The following is a 15,357-nucleotide window of genomic DNA, read 5'->3' as shown; positions in this document are numbered from 1 at the left end:
GGGGAGAAGTCTACATGTATGGTCTCGAAATGTGAAGGGTGTGTTGTACTCTTTTTCTCCTTCGACCGGGGTTATTTTTGTCTCACTGGGTTTTTGTTACTCGACAAGATTTTTGACGAGGCAACAAGAGGAGCACCGTGTTTAGGTGACGCAATGGGGAGTGTTCAAGTATATCTGAATCAAGGTTCGAAAAAACGCTAGGCGCTAGTCGGGCGGTGGGCAGGGGATTAGAGCCCAGGCGCCTAGGCGGTTTTGTATTTTTTTAATTTTTATTTTATTTTGATAGCATATAATTATATAAATAAGAAATTATAAAGAATTGCAAGAGTAATAAAATACAAAAAAAAATGATATAGTGAGCACGTTATCCCCAAAAGAGGCACAGAGCCAATGAATCTAGCTACTGTGTCAACAAAAGAAATAAAAAAAGTTGAGCACGTTATCCCATTTTGAAATCCAATAAATTTTTTTTTTTTTTTCCAATCTCTATCTTCTTATCTCTGCGTGGATCCACCAAACCCACCATATTCCTGTTCTCGTTCTTCTTCTTCTTCATCAACCCCAAACCCATCTCTCTCTCTCTCTCTCTCTCTCTCTCTCTCTCTCACACACACACACACACACACATTTCTTTCTGTTTCAGATCCAAAAAGCTCTGGCCATTGAAACAAGAAAGCTCCCATCTTTGAAATCCTTCAAATCTCTTCAAAGCTGCTATGCCATCCACCCTCCTCTCATATCTACCCATCAAACCCATCTCAGTATCTTCACTCCCAGACCACCTCTCTGAGCATGTTTCCATATTTGACGTTCTGGGTCTACCCGGAATCCGACCACCGCACCCTAAACCCAACCGCCTAGCATTTTCTGCCCAGTCGCCTAGCGCCTAATCGCCCGCCCAATATCAAGCCGCCCAACATTAACGCCTAGCCATTAATCGAGGCGGTCACTCACCGCCCAGCGCCTAGGCGGGCTGGGCGGCCGAGTTTTAGAACATTGATCTGAATTGTGTGTTTGACCCAAACTCTAGTTACTTGTCTGAGTTGTAATAGGGTTAATCTTAGAGATATTCTCGGAGATATCTTCGTAGATATCCATTCATTGTATGATTATGTTTCCATGTACAACTCTGATTCTATGCTTGTAATCTTTTATATAAAGAGACCCCTATTATTAATGAAAGACATAGCAATTTCTCTCCCAATTTCTATTTCCTAAAACGTATAGCGGAGCTTACAAGTAATTTTGATGTGAAATCTTTAAACCACTACTCAGTTTGTTCGTCCAGAACTTGATATGAATAATCACTCGAAGGAATAATAAACTTCAAGAAATAAGGTTTAGCAAAGGTTGACACAAGACTCACTTCCAACAAGTTCCGGAAAACAAAGTTCGAGAAATAGAATTTAAAATAAAGTCTAAACGATGATTTACTGAACTTGTACCGCACACCTAGCTCTGTCTGTTGTTGTCCCGTTACCAGTGCACAGTACCTGCATCCACACTGTTGCAAGAGTGAGCTTTCGTCCTCGCTGCTCTACAGGAACTCTACATCGACTAGATTTGAAACCAACAAATATATTTTTGGGATCCCAGTATGAAAACATGCTTAAACCAAAGATTTCAAGGAACGACAAACTTTATAATGTTTTTCAACTTGAAAACTAATGCATGATGCTTAAATAAATACAGCGCTAAATCCCAGTATTACCTGATGGCCGGTCCCATAGACCCACTACACGACCTTACCTCAAATTAATTTATAACCAGGTAATCGTAGCGAGAGCGTCCACTACCTAGTTACACACACGTACTGGGCCAGTTATTACGATCAGAATACCTGGACGATCAGCGTAACTAACCCTCCGGAGGTTAAGGGGATCAAACCCAAGGAAGTCAGTGCCACCTTTCACTCTCAAGCCATCACATCTCTCACAGTTTGGTTAGTACGCATTGCATTTTAACGTAACCAAACTACATAGACTAAACATGCATCATTTTATACAAACGTAATATAATAAAACCACTAATCGAAGAGAGTCCCGAATCCCCTACCTGGATCTGACTCATGTATTCCGAGAGTCGCGAATCTTCAGTTCCTCGGGTAACTGGAATCCTAAGTTCTGACATTTCGATAGTTTTGGTTACCAAACGTGGAATTAGGTAACTGAGTGGCTATTATGGTGAGTAGTAATATTAGTTGTGAAAAGGAAAATAGGGTGGTGCCCTTAGTAATTTTAGGGATGCACCCATGGTGAAAGTGGTATTAGAGCATTGCTTCCAAAGTTTTCGAATTTCGTCGATTTAAAAACTCTGGATCACTTTCTGTAACGCCCCTTAATTTTGAAAATTTAGATTTTGATTCAAGTGGTTTAACTTGAAAGCTAGTGTTATAAATTGTGCTCAAGGAATTTTAACAAATTTTCGAAATCAAAGGGCGTTACACTATTGATTTATCTTCTTATAGAATTTCATGACCTAGAGGGAAGTGAAGTTGAGATTGTTCAAAAGCTTCCTCTAAGAGAAAATAAAAAATAAATTTGTGGAGCATTTATTTAGGAAAAAAAAAATGTAGAGTACGTGAAATGTATTATTTTTAAAACCTGCAGTGCAAAAACTTAAAATTTAAACCAATTTTTTTTGTTTATTACAAAATTTAAACCAAATATTTCTAAACCGAAAAAGAAGGATATTTAAAAAATACGGGTAGAGACTTTACAGAGAAAACTGTGGAGTATACTTCTTCTTTTCATTTCTCAACTCGCTTCAACACTCTGTTGGATTTGGCTCCATTATCACCACTACCGTTCTTCTCCGATTGAAATTCTCAGAGATTGGAACTGAAGCCGTCACCAGCAGCAGCATGCAGTAGTAGTTACGAGCAGAGTTGCAGTAGACGACGAAATCGAATCAAATGGAGTGAAGGCGAGCAAGAAGCCCTAGCCCAAACGCAGAGAGGGCGACGATGGAGAACGGTTACGATCGGAAATTCGCTGATAAATTCTCCGGGCTGGCGATTTCCGGCGGCGCCGGTGATCCTCTTCGCTCCCCTAATAACAACAGCAACAACAACAATGATAGCAGCTTGTTTCAGGTTATGAAGGCCGTGGAAGCTGCGGAGGCCACGATTAAGCAACAGGTGGAAGAGAACATCCGATTGAGGACTGAGCTTCAGAACAAGATTCTTGAGCTCGATAGATATGTGAGTCCTCAAGATTTTCCCCCTTCTTCACTTATTTCTTGGAATTTCTTGTGTTTTCTGAGTGTGTTCATTTCTGGAAAATTAGTGGTGAATGATAGATTCAAGTAGTGTACGGCGGAATTCAGAATAATGATGTAGCTTGTTAAGTTCAGTACTAAAGGATTGCTTCTCTAGACTGCAGTCTTTATCCAGTCAAACTGTAGTTCTTCTATCGGATTTCCGGTTCATTGATTATACTCTAGTCTGGTAGTGTTGATGCCTCTTCGTCAAGTTGGACCAGTAATAGTATGCCCTCCTCATGCATTTGTGTTTTTTTAATTTTAACATTGGCAGAAAATAGAGGAATCGGGGGCACAAAGGCCGCGTTCCGATGATCCTTGGTCTGAGCGCGTCCAAGGATCTTATGAAGCTCATCAACCGGTTCCCCCTGTCGGTAGTCAAGAAGATAGGATTAGGAGTGCGGTCAATACTTCTGTACTTGATCCATCTGGTACACTAGTTCTACACCAAGAGAGTTTGAAGCCAAGGGCTGATGCTCCTCTACAAAGTAATGTGGAAACCCACTCCTCGAGCAGCAAGATCAATGGAACAATGAAGGAACTTCCGGGTAGTCAGCAGCCTGCGGATAATGCTGGCTTGTCTCACTTATCTTCACCATCCACAACATCCTTCTCTCCTGGAAGGTATTTCACTTCAAATGCGGACAATGAAGCATTCGTGTTAACATATCTGAATACTTATCTGAACAAATTTAGATGAGCTTTTGTGTTTGCCGTAGGTTTAACATGCAAGGAGAATATGATCCAAGGTTCAATTTTTCTGGACAAGGGTTGATGCCTATAACTGAATTAAATCCTAGAAGCCTCTGGAAGCAGGTATGGCCATATATTTTTACTAGATGTTAATTTTCTCATCTTCTATTTTAAGGTCTACTTTCTTATGGACTAAATTTACATCTACTTTCTGATGGACTAAATTTACATTTTTTAGGATCTTATTGTCAAGATTCATGAACATGAAGAAGAGATTATGCAATTACGGAAAAATCTGTCTGATTATTCCGTAAAGGTAAAAGGCATATATGACATTTCGACATTGACATGGCAGAGGAATTTATTTTTGAATTGTTTCAGACTTATATGCCATTTGAACTCCTTGTTGATTGAAGTGACTAATACTTAGTACTATGAATCTTTAATAGGAAGCACAAATACGCAATGAAAAATATGTTCTGGAGAAGCGCATTGCTTATATGCGTCTGGTAGGCAGAATTTTGCTTATGTTCTTTACTACAATTTTACATTGCACCCTTTCTCTCTCCCCTCCACTTTTTTTTCTTTTGTTTTTGTTGTTTTTTTTTCTTTTTTTTTTTTCTGGGTACATGGGCATCATATAAATATAATTTCTTTCTTATTGTGTTTTGTTGCTACTAGGCCTTTGATCAACAGCAACAGGATCTTGTTGATGCTGCATCGAAAGCTCTATCTTACCGACAAGACATAATTGAGGAAAATATACGCCTCACATATGCGTTACAGGTGCTTTGCTTTTGCTCCGTTGTTTCTGGTGCACTCTTGTTATGAAAACCTACAAACTTGTTAGTTGTCTTGTTTTGTAGTTGAGCTTAATTGAATACTTTTTTGTTTTGATTCTGTTGTGTCAGGATGCAGTGCAAGAGAGATCGACATTTGTTTCATCCTTGCTGCCACTTCTTGCAGAGTACTCTTTGCAGCCACCCGTTCTTGATGCCCAATCAATTGTCAGCAATGTCAAGGTCAGCCGGGGAACTTTAATATAATATGTTAAAGACTATTCATGTCTCAGGATGAATAACAGGAAAATGTAGTGGGATTCATAAATCACTTTTAATTTGTTGAATGTTAAAAGTACTGCAACATAATCTTATCATGCTACCCAGTAAAGAAATCTTTATAATTGCAGATTGCAGATTGCAGAAGTACCTTGTTCTCTCTCTCTCTTCCCCAACCCCCCCCCCCCCCCCCCCCCAAAAAAAAAAAAAGGAAACAAATGGAATTGAGTTCAGTAGAACAAGTCAGATTTAATACTTCGATATTGCATGCATGAAGTTTAGTGTTCTGATCTTCTGCTATTTTACAGGTTCTTTTTAAACATTTGCAAGAAAAGCTCCTTCTTACTGAGGTATGTATTGGAAATTTGATAGGCCAAATAATTAAAGTTAGACCTCCTCTTGGAATGCTCTGATAAGTCTTTATGAATCACATTCTTTTTTCCACAAAAATTGATTATTTGGATATGTGTATTCCTTTGTAACAGACAAAACTGAAGGAGTCACATTATCATTTACGACCTTGGAACTCAGAGTTGAATAACTCTAACATTCCCATGCAGTCACCATCTCATTCTGTTGGTGCCGTGTTGACAACTTCAGTATGTTCATGTCTTCTTGTTCTTCCTCTTAGCATGTCATAAAAAACTTCTCATGTTCATATGCATTCAATCAGAACAAAAATGGACTTGAACTGGTTCCTCAGCAAACATATTCTCAGGGAAAAGCACCCGTTTCTGCTTCTGATGTTCAGACTACCAGGGATTGGGATCTATTGGGTCGTGATCAGAGTGCTTTGGATGGTGTTGTCAATAGGAATGTGGAACCCAATGACCTGGGGAGGTATTCACCTTTTGCTAGCAGGTGAGCCTGGTCAAATGGAGACTGCTTCTGTGAACTGAATACACATTACAACCATCTGCATTTGTTGGTGGGTTCTGATTTCATTGGATTTTTATCGTTCATTGGTCTTGTATGGATGAGTTATGGTCCAACATGCACTTAATATCTTATTGAAACCCAATAAAAGACTCAGTTTTTCAATCCTAATTCATCCATCATACCCAAATGTTTGTAGGTGGTCTTAGAGTTTGTCTATCAGTTAGGTCCTTACTAGTGCTAACTATGAAAGGCTCTGCTATAACTCCATGATTTACTTTGGAAATTTAGTGCCAAGTTGTTATTTCTGCTTCTACTCAAACTTCTGGAAAGTCTTTCATAGAATTAATCTTTCCAAACTGTGAAGCAACTTGCAATTTGGTTAATAAGGACTGCGGGGGGATGTGAAGGAGGATTCTTATCCTTTAAATGGTGAGAGGAGAGAGTAAAGCTAGTCTACTCTTTTTGTCTTGTTGGACAACTACTAGATCCCACATAGGATGGGCTTCATGTGTCGTCTGCCCTTATGGAGAGGCAGAGGTTGGTAAATGCAGACAAATAAACATATTAGTAGATCCCCACCCTGTACTATGAAATCAACATATAAGTGGAAATGGGGTTGGAGACTTTAACCCAGGACCTCCTACAATCAAAGTTCCTCTTTGTCCTAGGACCTCCTTCAATCAGGCAAATGTTTGTCTTTGTTCTTGAGTTTTTTTTTTTTTTGGGTCCTTTAGGCTAACATTACATGTTGCTATATTAACACTCATTGATATTTTATTTCATTTTGAAACAAATGTTTATCAAATTAGAGACAAGAAAGAAAGCCATGGACAAGTTCACCGCTAGTGCAGGAAATCAAACTAACACAGAAGACTACAACAAGACTAGCCTGAGAAAAGAGATAAACCCTAGGTCAAAAACGTAAAAACTCAACCACCACAGCCTTCCAGTCTAGAAAAAGAGTGGAGAACGTTTAGTCTTTAAATTCAACCGAAACTGAAGCCGCTATCAAGAACCTAAATTTCTTCCAAAGGTCCTCCAGCCCCATTCCATTATATTCAGATTCATTTATTCCTTTCCATCCAAATTACCCAATTACAAAACACTGCGATCCCAAAGAGCTTTAGCCTTTTTCCCTTTGCCAAATCCAATGAGAATTTCACTTAAGTGGCAAAGCACCCTGCTGGATATTCTCAGCTCACTCCAGCCATTTGGTAACGTTATAAGCAAAGCGTCAGTTTTGGTATGATCTCTATGGTGAGCTTAATCACTCTAGAAACTCATTGTAAGGAATGTGGACCAAACACAATTGTTTGACATTGAAGAACACAAGAAGTGTCGGTTATGTACCATCACTGAATTGCACCAACATTTTGGGATGATATTCCACACCTGGATGGGTCCATGGAGCCTACCCTGACCATTTATGTTGGTCCTAACAATGTATTAGACCTAGGTAGTTAAGTTGGGGACAATACCAGTGCAGAGGGAGGTCCAAGATTCCTGAGGCCCAACACAAGATTATAAGCTGGTGAATCAGCAAAGATCACTAATTGATCGAGTACTCATGCATCAAAAATCAGTTATTGTTTCTTGATAGACCTTTGGAAATTTAGAGTGTCATGCATAAAAAAGCCATGAATCCCGTCAAGTTTGACAGCCAATTTATGGTCTTTACAGGGCCAAGCAGCATCAAGCCAACAAACTTTGCATCATATCAGTTCTGAATAGCTTATTTCTCAAAAGCTTATACATTTCAAATATTGGGTGCTTTAAGATTTCATTCTTTGTCTTCACTTATTCACAAAATGTTGAAATATGAGTGAAATTTTCTCCTCGTTATATACAGATTGTTTGTTATTACCTAGAATTCAAGCCATATAATGTGTGAATTGCTTTGAAGTTAGAATGCAGTCTCTTGCTCAAGTGTTTCAATTGTTTACTAGGAATTCTGCAGCACAAGATACACCTACTCAGCTTGATGTTACTCGAGGTGATGCACCAATAACTCGTTATAGTGAAGAAACCACCAATAAACAGGTCACATTTCGTGATCCTGTCAGGAACACAGAGCTTGATGATCAAGATCCTGAGGGAAGCCAAAATGAGAGAGAAATGGCAACCAATTGGAGTCCAGGAAACACTCCTTACACAACAACACCTGATGACCCCGGCTCTTCGTATCATAATTTTCTACCACCAGTTCTGGAAGAACCGTCTTCTTCATTTTCTGAGGGTCATGATCCATTCTACCCTTGAACTTAGTTTATTCGTCTTAGCAGTGAACTGGATGCTTTGAAACCTAACATGTTGCAATATGCAGCTGCAGAGGATGATCCATTACCAGCTATCGAGAACCTCCAAATTTCAGGAGAAGCTTTTCCGGGGAGAGAACTTCAAGCGTGCGGGTACTCTATCAATGGGACAACCAGTTGCAATTTTGAGGTGTGGTTTTGAATATACCTTAAGAGTCCTCAACATCACCCACTCCCTCACCCACAAACACTATGGCTAAACTAATGTGGGACAATACTAATAAGTCTTTTGTTTTTTTAGTGGGTACGCCATATGGAAGATGGATCAGTTAATTATATTGAGGGTACTGATCTTTTCCTCTTACATTAGATTTTGGATGTTGGTTACTTTTGTTTTTCCTTATATCATGTCAATTCTAAGTTTTCCTGACTTTCTGATGATAGGAGCAAAGCAACCAAACTATCTAATTACTGCTGACGATGTTCATACATATCTTGCTATTGAAGTCCAGCCTCTCGATAACAGGAATCGCAAGGTATTGTCTCAACTATAGCTACAAAGAGATGGCTTATACATGTTGCGTCGTGCTATAAGTGTTCGAATGATTTAAGTGTTCGAATGATTTAATTAAATACATGTTGAATCCAAGTGTCTCCATTGTGACTAATAATTGTTGTTCATTGGGTAACTTCTTTTCGTTTGTAGGGAGAGCTTGTAAGGGTTTTTGCAAATGAGGACAGAAAGATTGTCTGTGGTAAGTATTTTGACTAAGATACATTGTTATATAAATATATATACCAGCTTGACCTTTGTTTCATCTTTCATATATGATCTCATATTTATGGGTTTTGTATTTCATCTCACGTGGGTCAGAGATTTGGTTTGATACCCATAACTGCTGAACATTCTTATCCATACCCTAAAGGACTTGCTTGGAATTTTTACGGATCTACACACACGCACGGACGCACCTACAACACACACACACATTAGATAGTTAACAGTGTGTGATTAATGTGAAGCATGGATTATCTGAGGCTCTGAGGACTTAGCTTCCTGTTTTAATACTTCTCAACACATGAGCATTTTGAAAATGAGAAACACAAAAGGATTGAGCTCTTGGAGTACCCTTTAAACTCTATATCGAGGCCGACAATCCCAGCCGACAACAAAAATTCAGGTCTTTGCCTTCTCCATTGCCTCCAAGGCTTCAGTGAATCTGAAGCCTCATAAAGGATTGAGCTCTTGGAGTACCCTTTAAACTCTATATCGAGGATGAAAATCCCAGCCGACAACAAAAATCCAGCTAGTCAGTTGGTTTTAGCTTTTTCCATTGCCTCTAAGGCTTCAGTGAATCTGAAGCTTCATATTGAGTGCAAAAGAATTTCAGAATTTTATCGCTGTGCCCCATTTTTTCTGATCTTCTGAAGTGAAGAGATTGTACTACCTGCAAATTGCAAATGAGAAACTTCTGCCGTTTGTCTCCCCGTTTGCAGCCCTTCTACCTGTTGGAAGATGTTGACGAAGATATTAATCAATATCCCACTCCACAACAAAACTTCAGCTAGTTGCTCTATATCCTTATTAATTCCCTGCAAGGCTTTAGATTTTGAAGCCTGATACTGAACGAAAAGAAAAAGAAAAGATCCTGCCCCATTTTCCCTCATCCCATGTAGTATAGAAGAGTTCATCATTTGCGGATTGCAAATGAGAAACTTCTGCCATTTGTCTCCCTGTTTGCAGCGCTTCTACCTGTTGCAAGAGTTTGATGAAGATATTTATTATTTGAGATGAGGTTGATTACTTAAACAGCCAATTAATTCTTATAGGACTTTTTAAAACTTTTGTGTTTCCTAGTCTAGTTTGGTTCCTACCTGCCAGATGCAGAAGAATAGTAACTCAATTAAGATTTTCTCAGCTAATTCTAACACTGTGGAAGAGCAGCCAGCCAATTCATTCCAATCATGTGGGGGCTCGATCGACTCCCGAAGTGGGAATTAGTGCTCCATATCGTCCAATATTTGGTGCATGTGTTTGGCAAATTTGTGGTCTCACGTAAGGGGGGCTTTTGTTGGAATGTAAACCCCCACATTGATAAGTATAAGCCTTTTAGAATAATATCACAACTTGGGGCCTCCACCATGGGCCTTGACCAAATAGTTTTGGGAGGATGCTCTTATTGTAATATGTCTATAATAAACCTGGCTTTAATACCATGTTATAATTAGAGTGTGCACCTAAAACCAATTTGGGGCCATGGCGATGTCCCAATAGGTAATATAACATTATGTGTCCCATGTAGAACCCCCAAAGGTGGATTCTACAGTCTCCAACTCTACCAACTGGTTTCTCATGGCTCTTTCCATTAGTCTGCTCAACACCTCTACTGCAAGTGTGAAAACAAAGATTGGCAACTGATCACCTTGCCTCCAACCTTCTTGAGGCACCAAACTTACCCTTGGTATTCCATTAATCACTGTGGGGAATGTGGCTGATTTCAAACATACCCCTAATAACACGACCTAGCACCAAACATTATCCAGTATCCACAATCCTGTCTTTTTTCTTGTATTAAATGGTTATCTTTCTTCATAAATATCACTCAATGCAAAATCCTGTGGTTGTTATACTCTTTCTTTTCCCTTGTTCACAGATCCTGAAATGCAAGGTCAGATAGAGAAGAATTATTATCAAGGTCATTCTTCATTTAAAATCCATCAGCCGGTATGTTTATACAAGAAAATCTCTAAGTAAACTGAGTATTCTTATATGTTTAGCTAGTTTTTAGATGGAAGTTTATATTTCTTTTTTTAATGTGTGTTTTGTTTTTACAGACAGGATATCTTGATATATGGGAACCTGCTATATTGACCATTAAGAAGGACAGTTACAGTATTAAGCGTACGGAACCCAGTGGTGCTGTAATCAATGAAAAGTTTTCGCCGACAACTAGTGTATGATGTCTTGTTAATCTTTCTGATGTTCTACATGAATTATGGAGGCTTGTTTAGCTCTAAGTTGCAGTAATTGTGGGGGTTGAGGATACTACAGTGGACCATTTGCTGATTTTAGAACTAAATAATATGCTTCTGATTTATTGAGGATTAGTATCTTCATGATTTTATTGCATGTGGTTCTTACATTATTTCACTGATCTTTTTTCTCTCGTCTGTTAGGTTGGAATTCCTTATGGAAGCCCTACAGAGTTCGTGCTAACTGGTTCTGGTGGTAGTCAGCATCTCTTAAAAGCAGACAATGACCAGGCAGATTATAGCTGGTAAGCAACTAATGTTTCCATGCAGGAGGGAGGGAGGGGGGGAGAAAGCAGCTTCCGCTGTTTATTTTTCTGTAAATATGAGACTGTATTTCCTTGGATCTACCCCAGAACTAGGTAGACCAATCATGGACTTTGATTAGTCTCTAGTCATGTGTCCAACTTACGTCTTGGATTATACTAGTTTCACTAGCTCCTTAGTCCTGCATGTAATTTCATTTTCATATGTTCTACAACCTACCTAGGGCTGCCACTTGGTTTGGTAATTACCAAACCGACCGAATACCAACCGATGTTTTAGGTTTGGTAAACCGACTTTTTGATAACCGAGACTGATAAAACTGAAATCTAAAATTATCGAAAAAGTTGGTTTGGTTTTGGTAAATACTGAATATCTAAATATTGGATTATATACTACAGTTTTCAATACACATATATGTATATTAAGAAATAAACATAAAAAAATTCATAATAGTATGAACATTACTACGTATACTACATTAGTAGTACATGTATTTTAAGTAACCTAGTCAAAGATGGTTAAATAACCTAGTTTTATTGAAAATGGCTAAAACTTGATGTCATATACAACAGAAAGTTATAATTAGGAGATGAATACAAAGTTTACGACTATAAAATTGAAAAACCTAGTTTTGTTCATTCTAATTTATATTATAAAGAATTAGATGTGGCTCATATCTGCCACATCTTCAGGGAAAGCAATATGACCGCAGATGCCTTAGCCAAAGACTGTATTAATCATGAGCTTGGTCTTATTGCTCTTGATAGCCCTCCCCTGCATGCCGCTCAGTTCTACCTTGATGACATAGCCTCTGTGTCTAGAGCTAGAAGGAGTGCTTGTGTTTATTCTTAGTTGTTGTTCTTTTCTGTCTGGGTCTTTTAGGCCCCGCTTGTAACCAAAAAAAAAAAAGTTGGTAATACCGAAAACCAAATCCTGAGATGTACTTAAAAATTGAAAATTTTGCTTGGTAATTGGTAACTCAGTTTTGAAACTGAAAGCATTGGTTTTGAAGTTGGTAATACCTATAACTGATTCGAACTGACCAAGTGACAGCCCTAAACCTACCTTTAGTTAGAAAAATATTTATTTTACTCAATTGGACAATAGTTACCACCAATGGGACTTTGTTTATATTTGTTTATGGGGAAAAAAAAAAAAAACTTTAAATCCACTTGGTTTATTTCCCTGAAGAGAAACTTGGAAACTTTTTCACCAGCTTTCAGTGGTAAACCTGGATACAGGAGAAACTGCCATGTTCCTGATTTCTTTTAAGGCATTATCAAAGCTTGCAGAAAGCAGAGAGTTGTTTATCTGGTACTTGAATAGAGTTATAAACTTGTTATATTTGTCATGCATCCCAATTCATAGCTGTATATGCCATGGTTCTAATATATTATTTTTCTTTGATTGGATGTGGTTGTTTAACAAAATATTGATTTCATGGGTTTTTTAACTGAGTTGGTAGTGGACTAGTAGTAATTTGGATGTTTTTTGTAATTACGTTGATCAAATGTTTTGTTGCGTTATTGTTCTTTTAACCCTCCTGATATAAAATGCCGTACTTATTTGTTCCTCTCCTTTTTGCAGTTCTAGAGATACGATTGTGCTCACATTGAGATCATTTATCCTAAGGGTAAATTCTTGCAATCCCCAACCTTCTCTCTTTGTTTAAATGGCATGGAACTTTGTTTTTGTAGTTTTTTTTCTTTTGGCTTCTAATTTAGACATATGTTAGGATGAAACATAGCCAGTATTGACACGTGTAGTTGAGAAATCCAGTTTGAGGCTAGAGAAGTGTAATACAGAGAGGATATGAACTAGACATAGCTTTTTCCCAACATTCTCCTTGTTGGATGAAGAAACATTGTCATAGTTGTGAGTCAAATTCCGTTGCATATCTCTTGGTTGAAAGTAAGAGTGGGTAAAAGATAAGCAGAGGCATACATTATGAAATAGATTGATATAGAAGAAATGATGATTGGAAGAAGGAAAAAACAAAAATGGTGCATTAAAAGCAAGTTAGATGAAGGATAAAGAACAAATTGCTTAGCATTGAGAAGTAACAACATTTTTGTGGTAGATGTCTTCTACAGCATGTCTTGTGTACCTCTACTCTCTTTTCATACAAGTAATGGATGTTATTTAGGGACTTCGTGGTGTGTAATTTTCTTTCTTTGGACTTTCTTCTAGTAGGTGAGCTGTATTTGAATGGCACCTTCGCTTTTTTATGCTACCTTCTTAGATCTTTGTATGCTCTGCAAATTGACACTTATGTCTTTGGGGTTATGGAGTAAACTATTAATAGAAATGAGACCAAGCATATGAAGTAAAAGAACATGAGAAGAATTTATGTTAGATGCTTTGTAAAATATGTTGGTTTTGATAAAAATATAAGGTTTTGAGTGTATTACTAAACAGAGTATAGATTATATCTCTAATTAACACCCTACAGTGGTTTGTGATCTTGTGGTTTTGGTGACATGTTTGGTTTTTTCACTTTAATAAGAGAAAATAATCGCAGGTTTACAACTTATTTTGTATTCAGTTGGGAAATGAAGGGAACAGAGTAATTTTTGCAATGTTTGTGTCATAATGTTCTGATTGTTGTGACTGATTTTGCTGTTTTATCCTTAACCTATTGGTCGGATTATGTCCTCAAAGAAGTTTGTAATTCAATTAAGTCGTGAGATCGTAATTTTGTTTCATCATCTTCCTTTGCATCAGATTTCACCTATATTTTGGTTCCTGCAGGCTGTTGAGAGAAAGAAAAAGAAAAAGAAAGGAATTCTTTTTTAATGGAATAGTTGTCCTACTCCTGCCCTTGTTGGTATATTTTTTGCGTTATTGTTAAGGGGTGTGCATTATATTGGGGCATGTAGGCGCGTGCCTTGTGAATTTCCCGAGAGCCTTGTGAGCTATGTTCGGTATTTGTTACAGTAGGAATGCGTTGTGTTGTAATTTCTTGTATGAGATGATTTGTCTTGTTCTTTTAGTGGGTATATGAGAGGAACGCTAAATTATTTTTTCAACAAAATACTTCAATAACCACCATGAAACAGGGAAAATGCAAAGACTCCCAGTTTGAAGTAAAGAAATTCCAAATGCCCTCACCTCGGTAGACAATCCGTTTCAGTTGGTGTACTTCTGGAGTTCTGGTTGATTGTTCATGAATTGGAACATTCCATTCCATCAACTCTAGACACAACTAGAACTCTAGAAGCTTAAGAATTTTCAGGTCATTTTCTTTTGAAATTTTGGGGAACAACTATCACGCCCATCTAAGAATCGGGCGAAATGGTCACGATTAAGGCAAGTGGAGGGTGGAGCTGCCACCTGTCAAATGTAATGAGGGAGATTGTGTGAACGGCCTTCACTTCTCCAATGCCTAGGTCAATTTATGTATTAATGTTGACAAAATGTCAGTAACCAAAGAGTAAATGCGTAATTTATGTATTAATGTTGACAAAATGTCAGTAACCAAAGAGTAAATGCGTAACATGAATGAGAGAGAGAGAGAGAGACCTTTTATAGGCGAGCTGAAGTAGAGCCTCATCTTTGTTTTTGATGTGGAACTGATATGCGTAAGTTTGTAGCAGAATGCCCTCTCCAAGAGGCAATCTTCAACATGTACGTGAGAGTGCTTTCGGGCCGGATCTAATCAAGCTTGAACATTGATCACATGGGAATGGGGAGAGAATTTGACCAAATAGCAACAAGGTTCACATAAATGTCCTTAATTAGCAATAACAACGGCTACAAAATTAGCCTCTCTAAGAACGTGTTGAAATGAATTACTTCAAAAGAAGAAGGTAACAACTTGATATCTTAAACAAGCATTTTGATACACCAAAGTGTTGCACATGTACCATTGATAATGTCAATAAGCAGGTTTGAAGCTCCTTTTTATAGAGATG

The 15,357-nt window shown here is 38.0% G+C and overlaps 1 protein-coding gene across 7 annotated transcripts; it reads left to right on the top strand.

Moving 5' to 3' along the window:
- The first annotated feature begins 2,687 nt into the window (after positions 1–2,687).
- LOC112192495 lies at positions 2,688–14,477 on the top strand. Of its 7 annotated transcripts, XR_005808290.1 has the most exons (21): positions 2,689–3,202; positions 3,536–3,885; positions 3,981–4,077; positions 4,193–4,270; positions 4,404–4,463; positions 4,636–4,740; positions 4,866–4,976; positions 5,321–5,362; positions 5,498–5,611; positions 5,686–5,873; positions 7,838–8,127; positions 8,215–8,336; positions 8,448–8,490; positions 8,591–8,682; positions 8,853–8,901; positions 10,801–10,871; positions 10,982–11,101; positions 11,324–11,424; positions 12,685–12,757; positions 13,031–13,076; positions 14,195–14,477. XR_005808290.1 is itself a non-coding variant. In XM_024332248.2 (20 exons), exons 1-20 carry the CDS (start codon positions 2,966–2,968, stop codon positions 14,237–14,239), a joined length of 2,355 nt encoding a protein of 784 aa, XP_024188016.1. In that variant the 5' UTR covers positions 2,688–2,965; the 3' UTR covers positions 14,240–14,477. The 7 variants fall into 7 exon arrangements, 6 of the variants coding, with proteins under 6 accessions (XP_024188016.1, XP_024188019.1, XP_024188018.1 ...); XM_024332248.2 differs by lacking the exon at positions 12,685–12,757 and having other exon boundaries at positions 2,688–3,202; positions 8,221–8,336; XM_024332251.2 differs by lacking the exon at positions 12,685–12,757 and having other exon boundaries at positions 5,764–5,873.
- Positions 14,478–15,357: the final 880 nt, after the last annotated feature.

The sequence above is a fragment of the Rosa chinensis genome, chromosome 3 (genome assembly GCF_002994745.2).
Source record: "Rosa chinensis cultivar Old Blush chromosome 3, RchiOBHm-V2, whole genome shotgun sequence".
NCBI lineage: Eukaryota > Viridiplantae > Streptophyta > Magnoliopsida > Rosales > Rosaceae > Rosa > Rosa chinensis.
The sequence above is the reverse complement of the archived record's forward strand: the minus strand, read 5'-3'. Positions and strand labels throughout refer to the sequence as shown.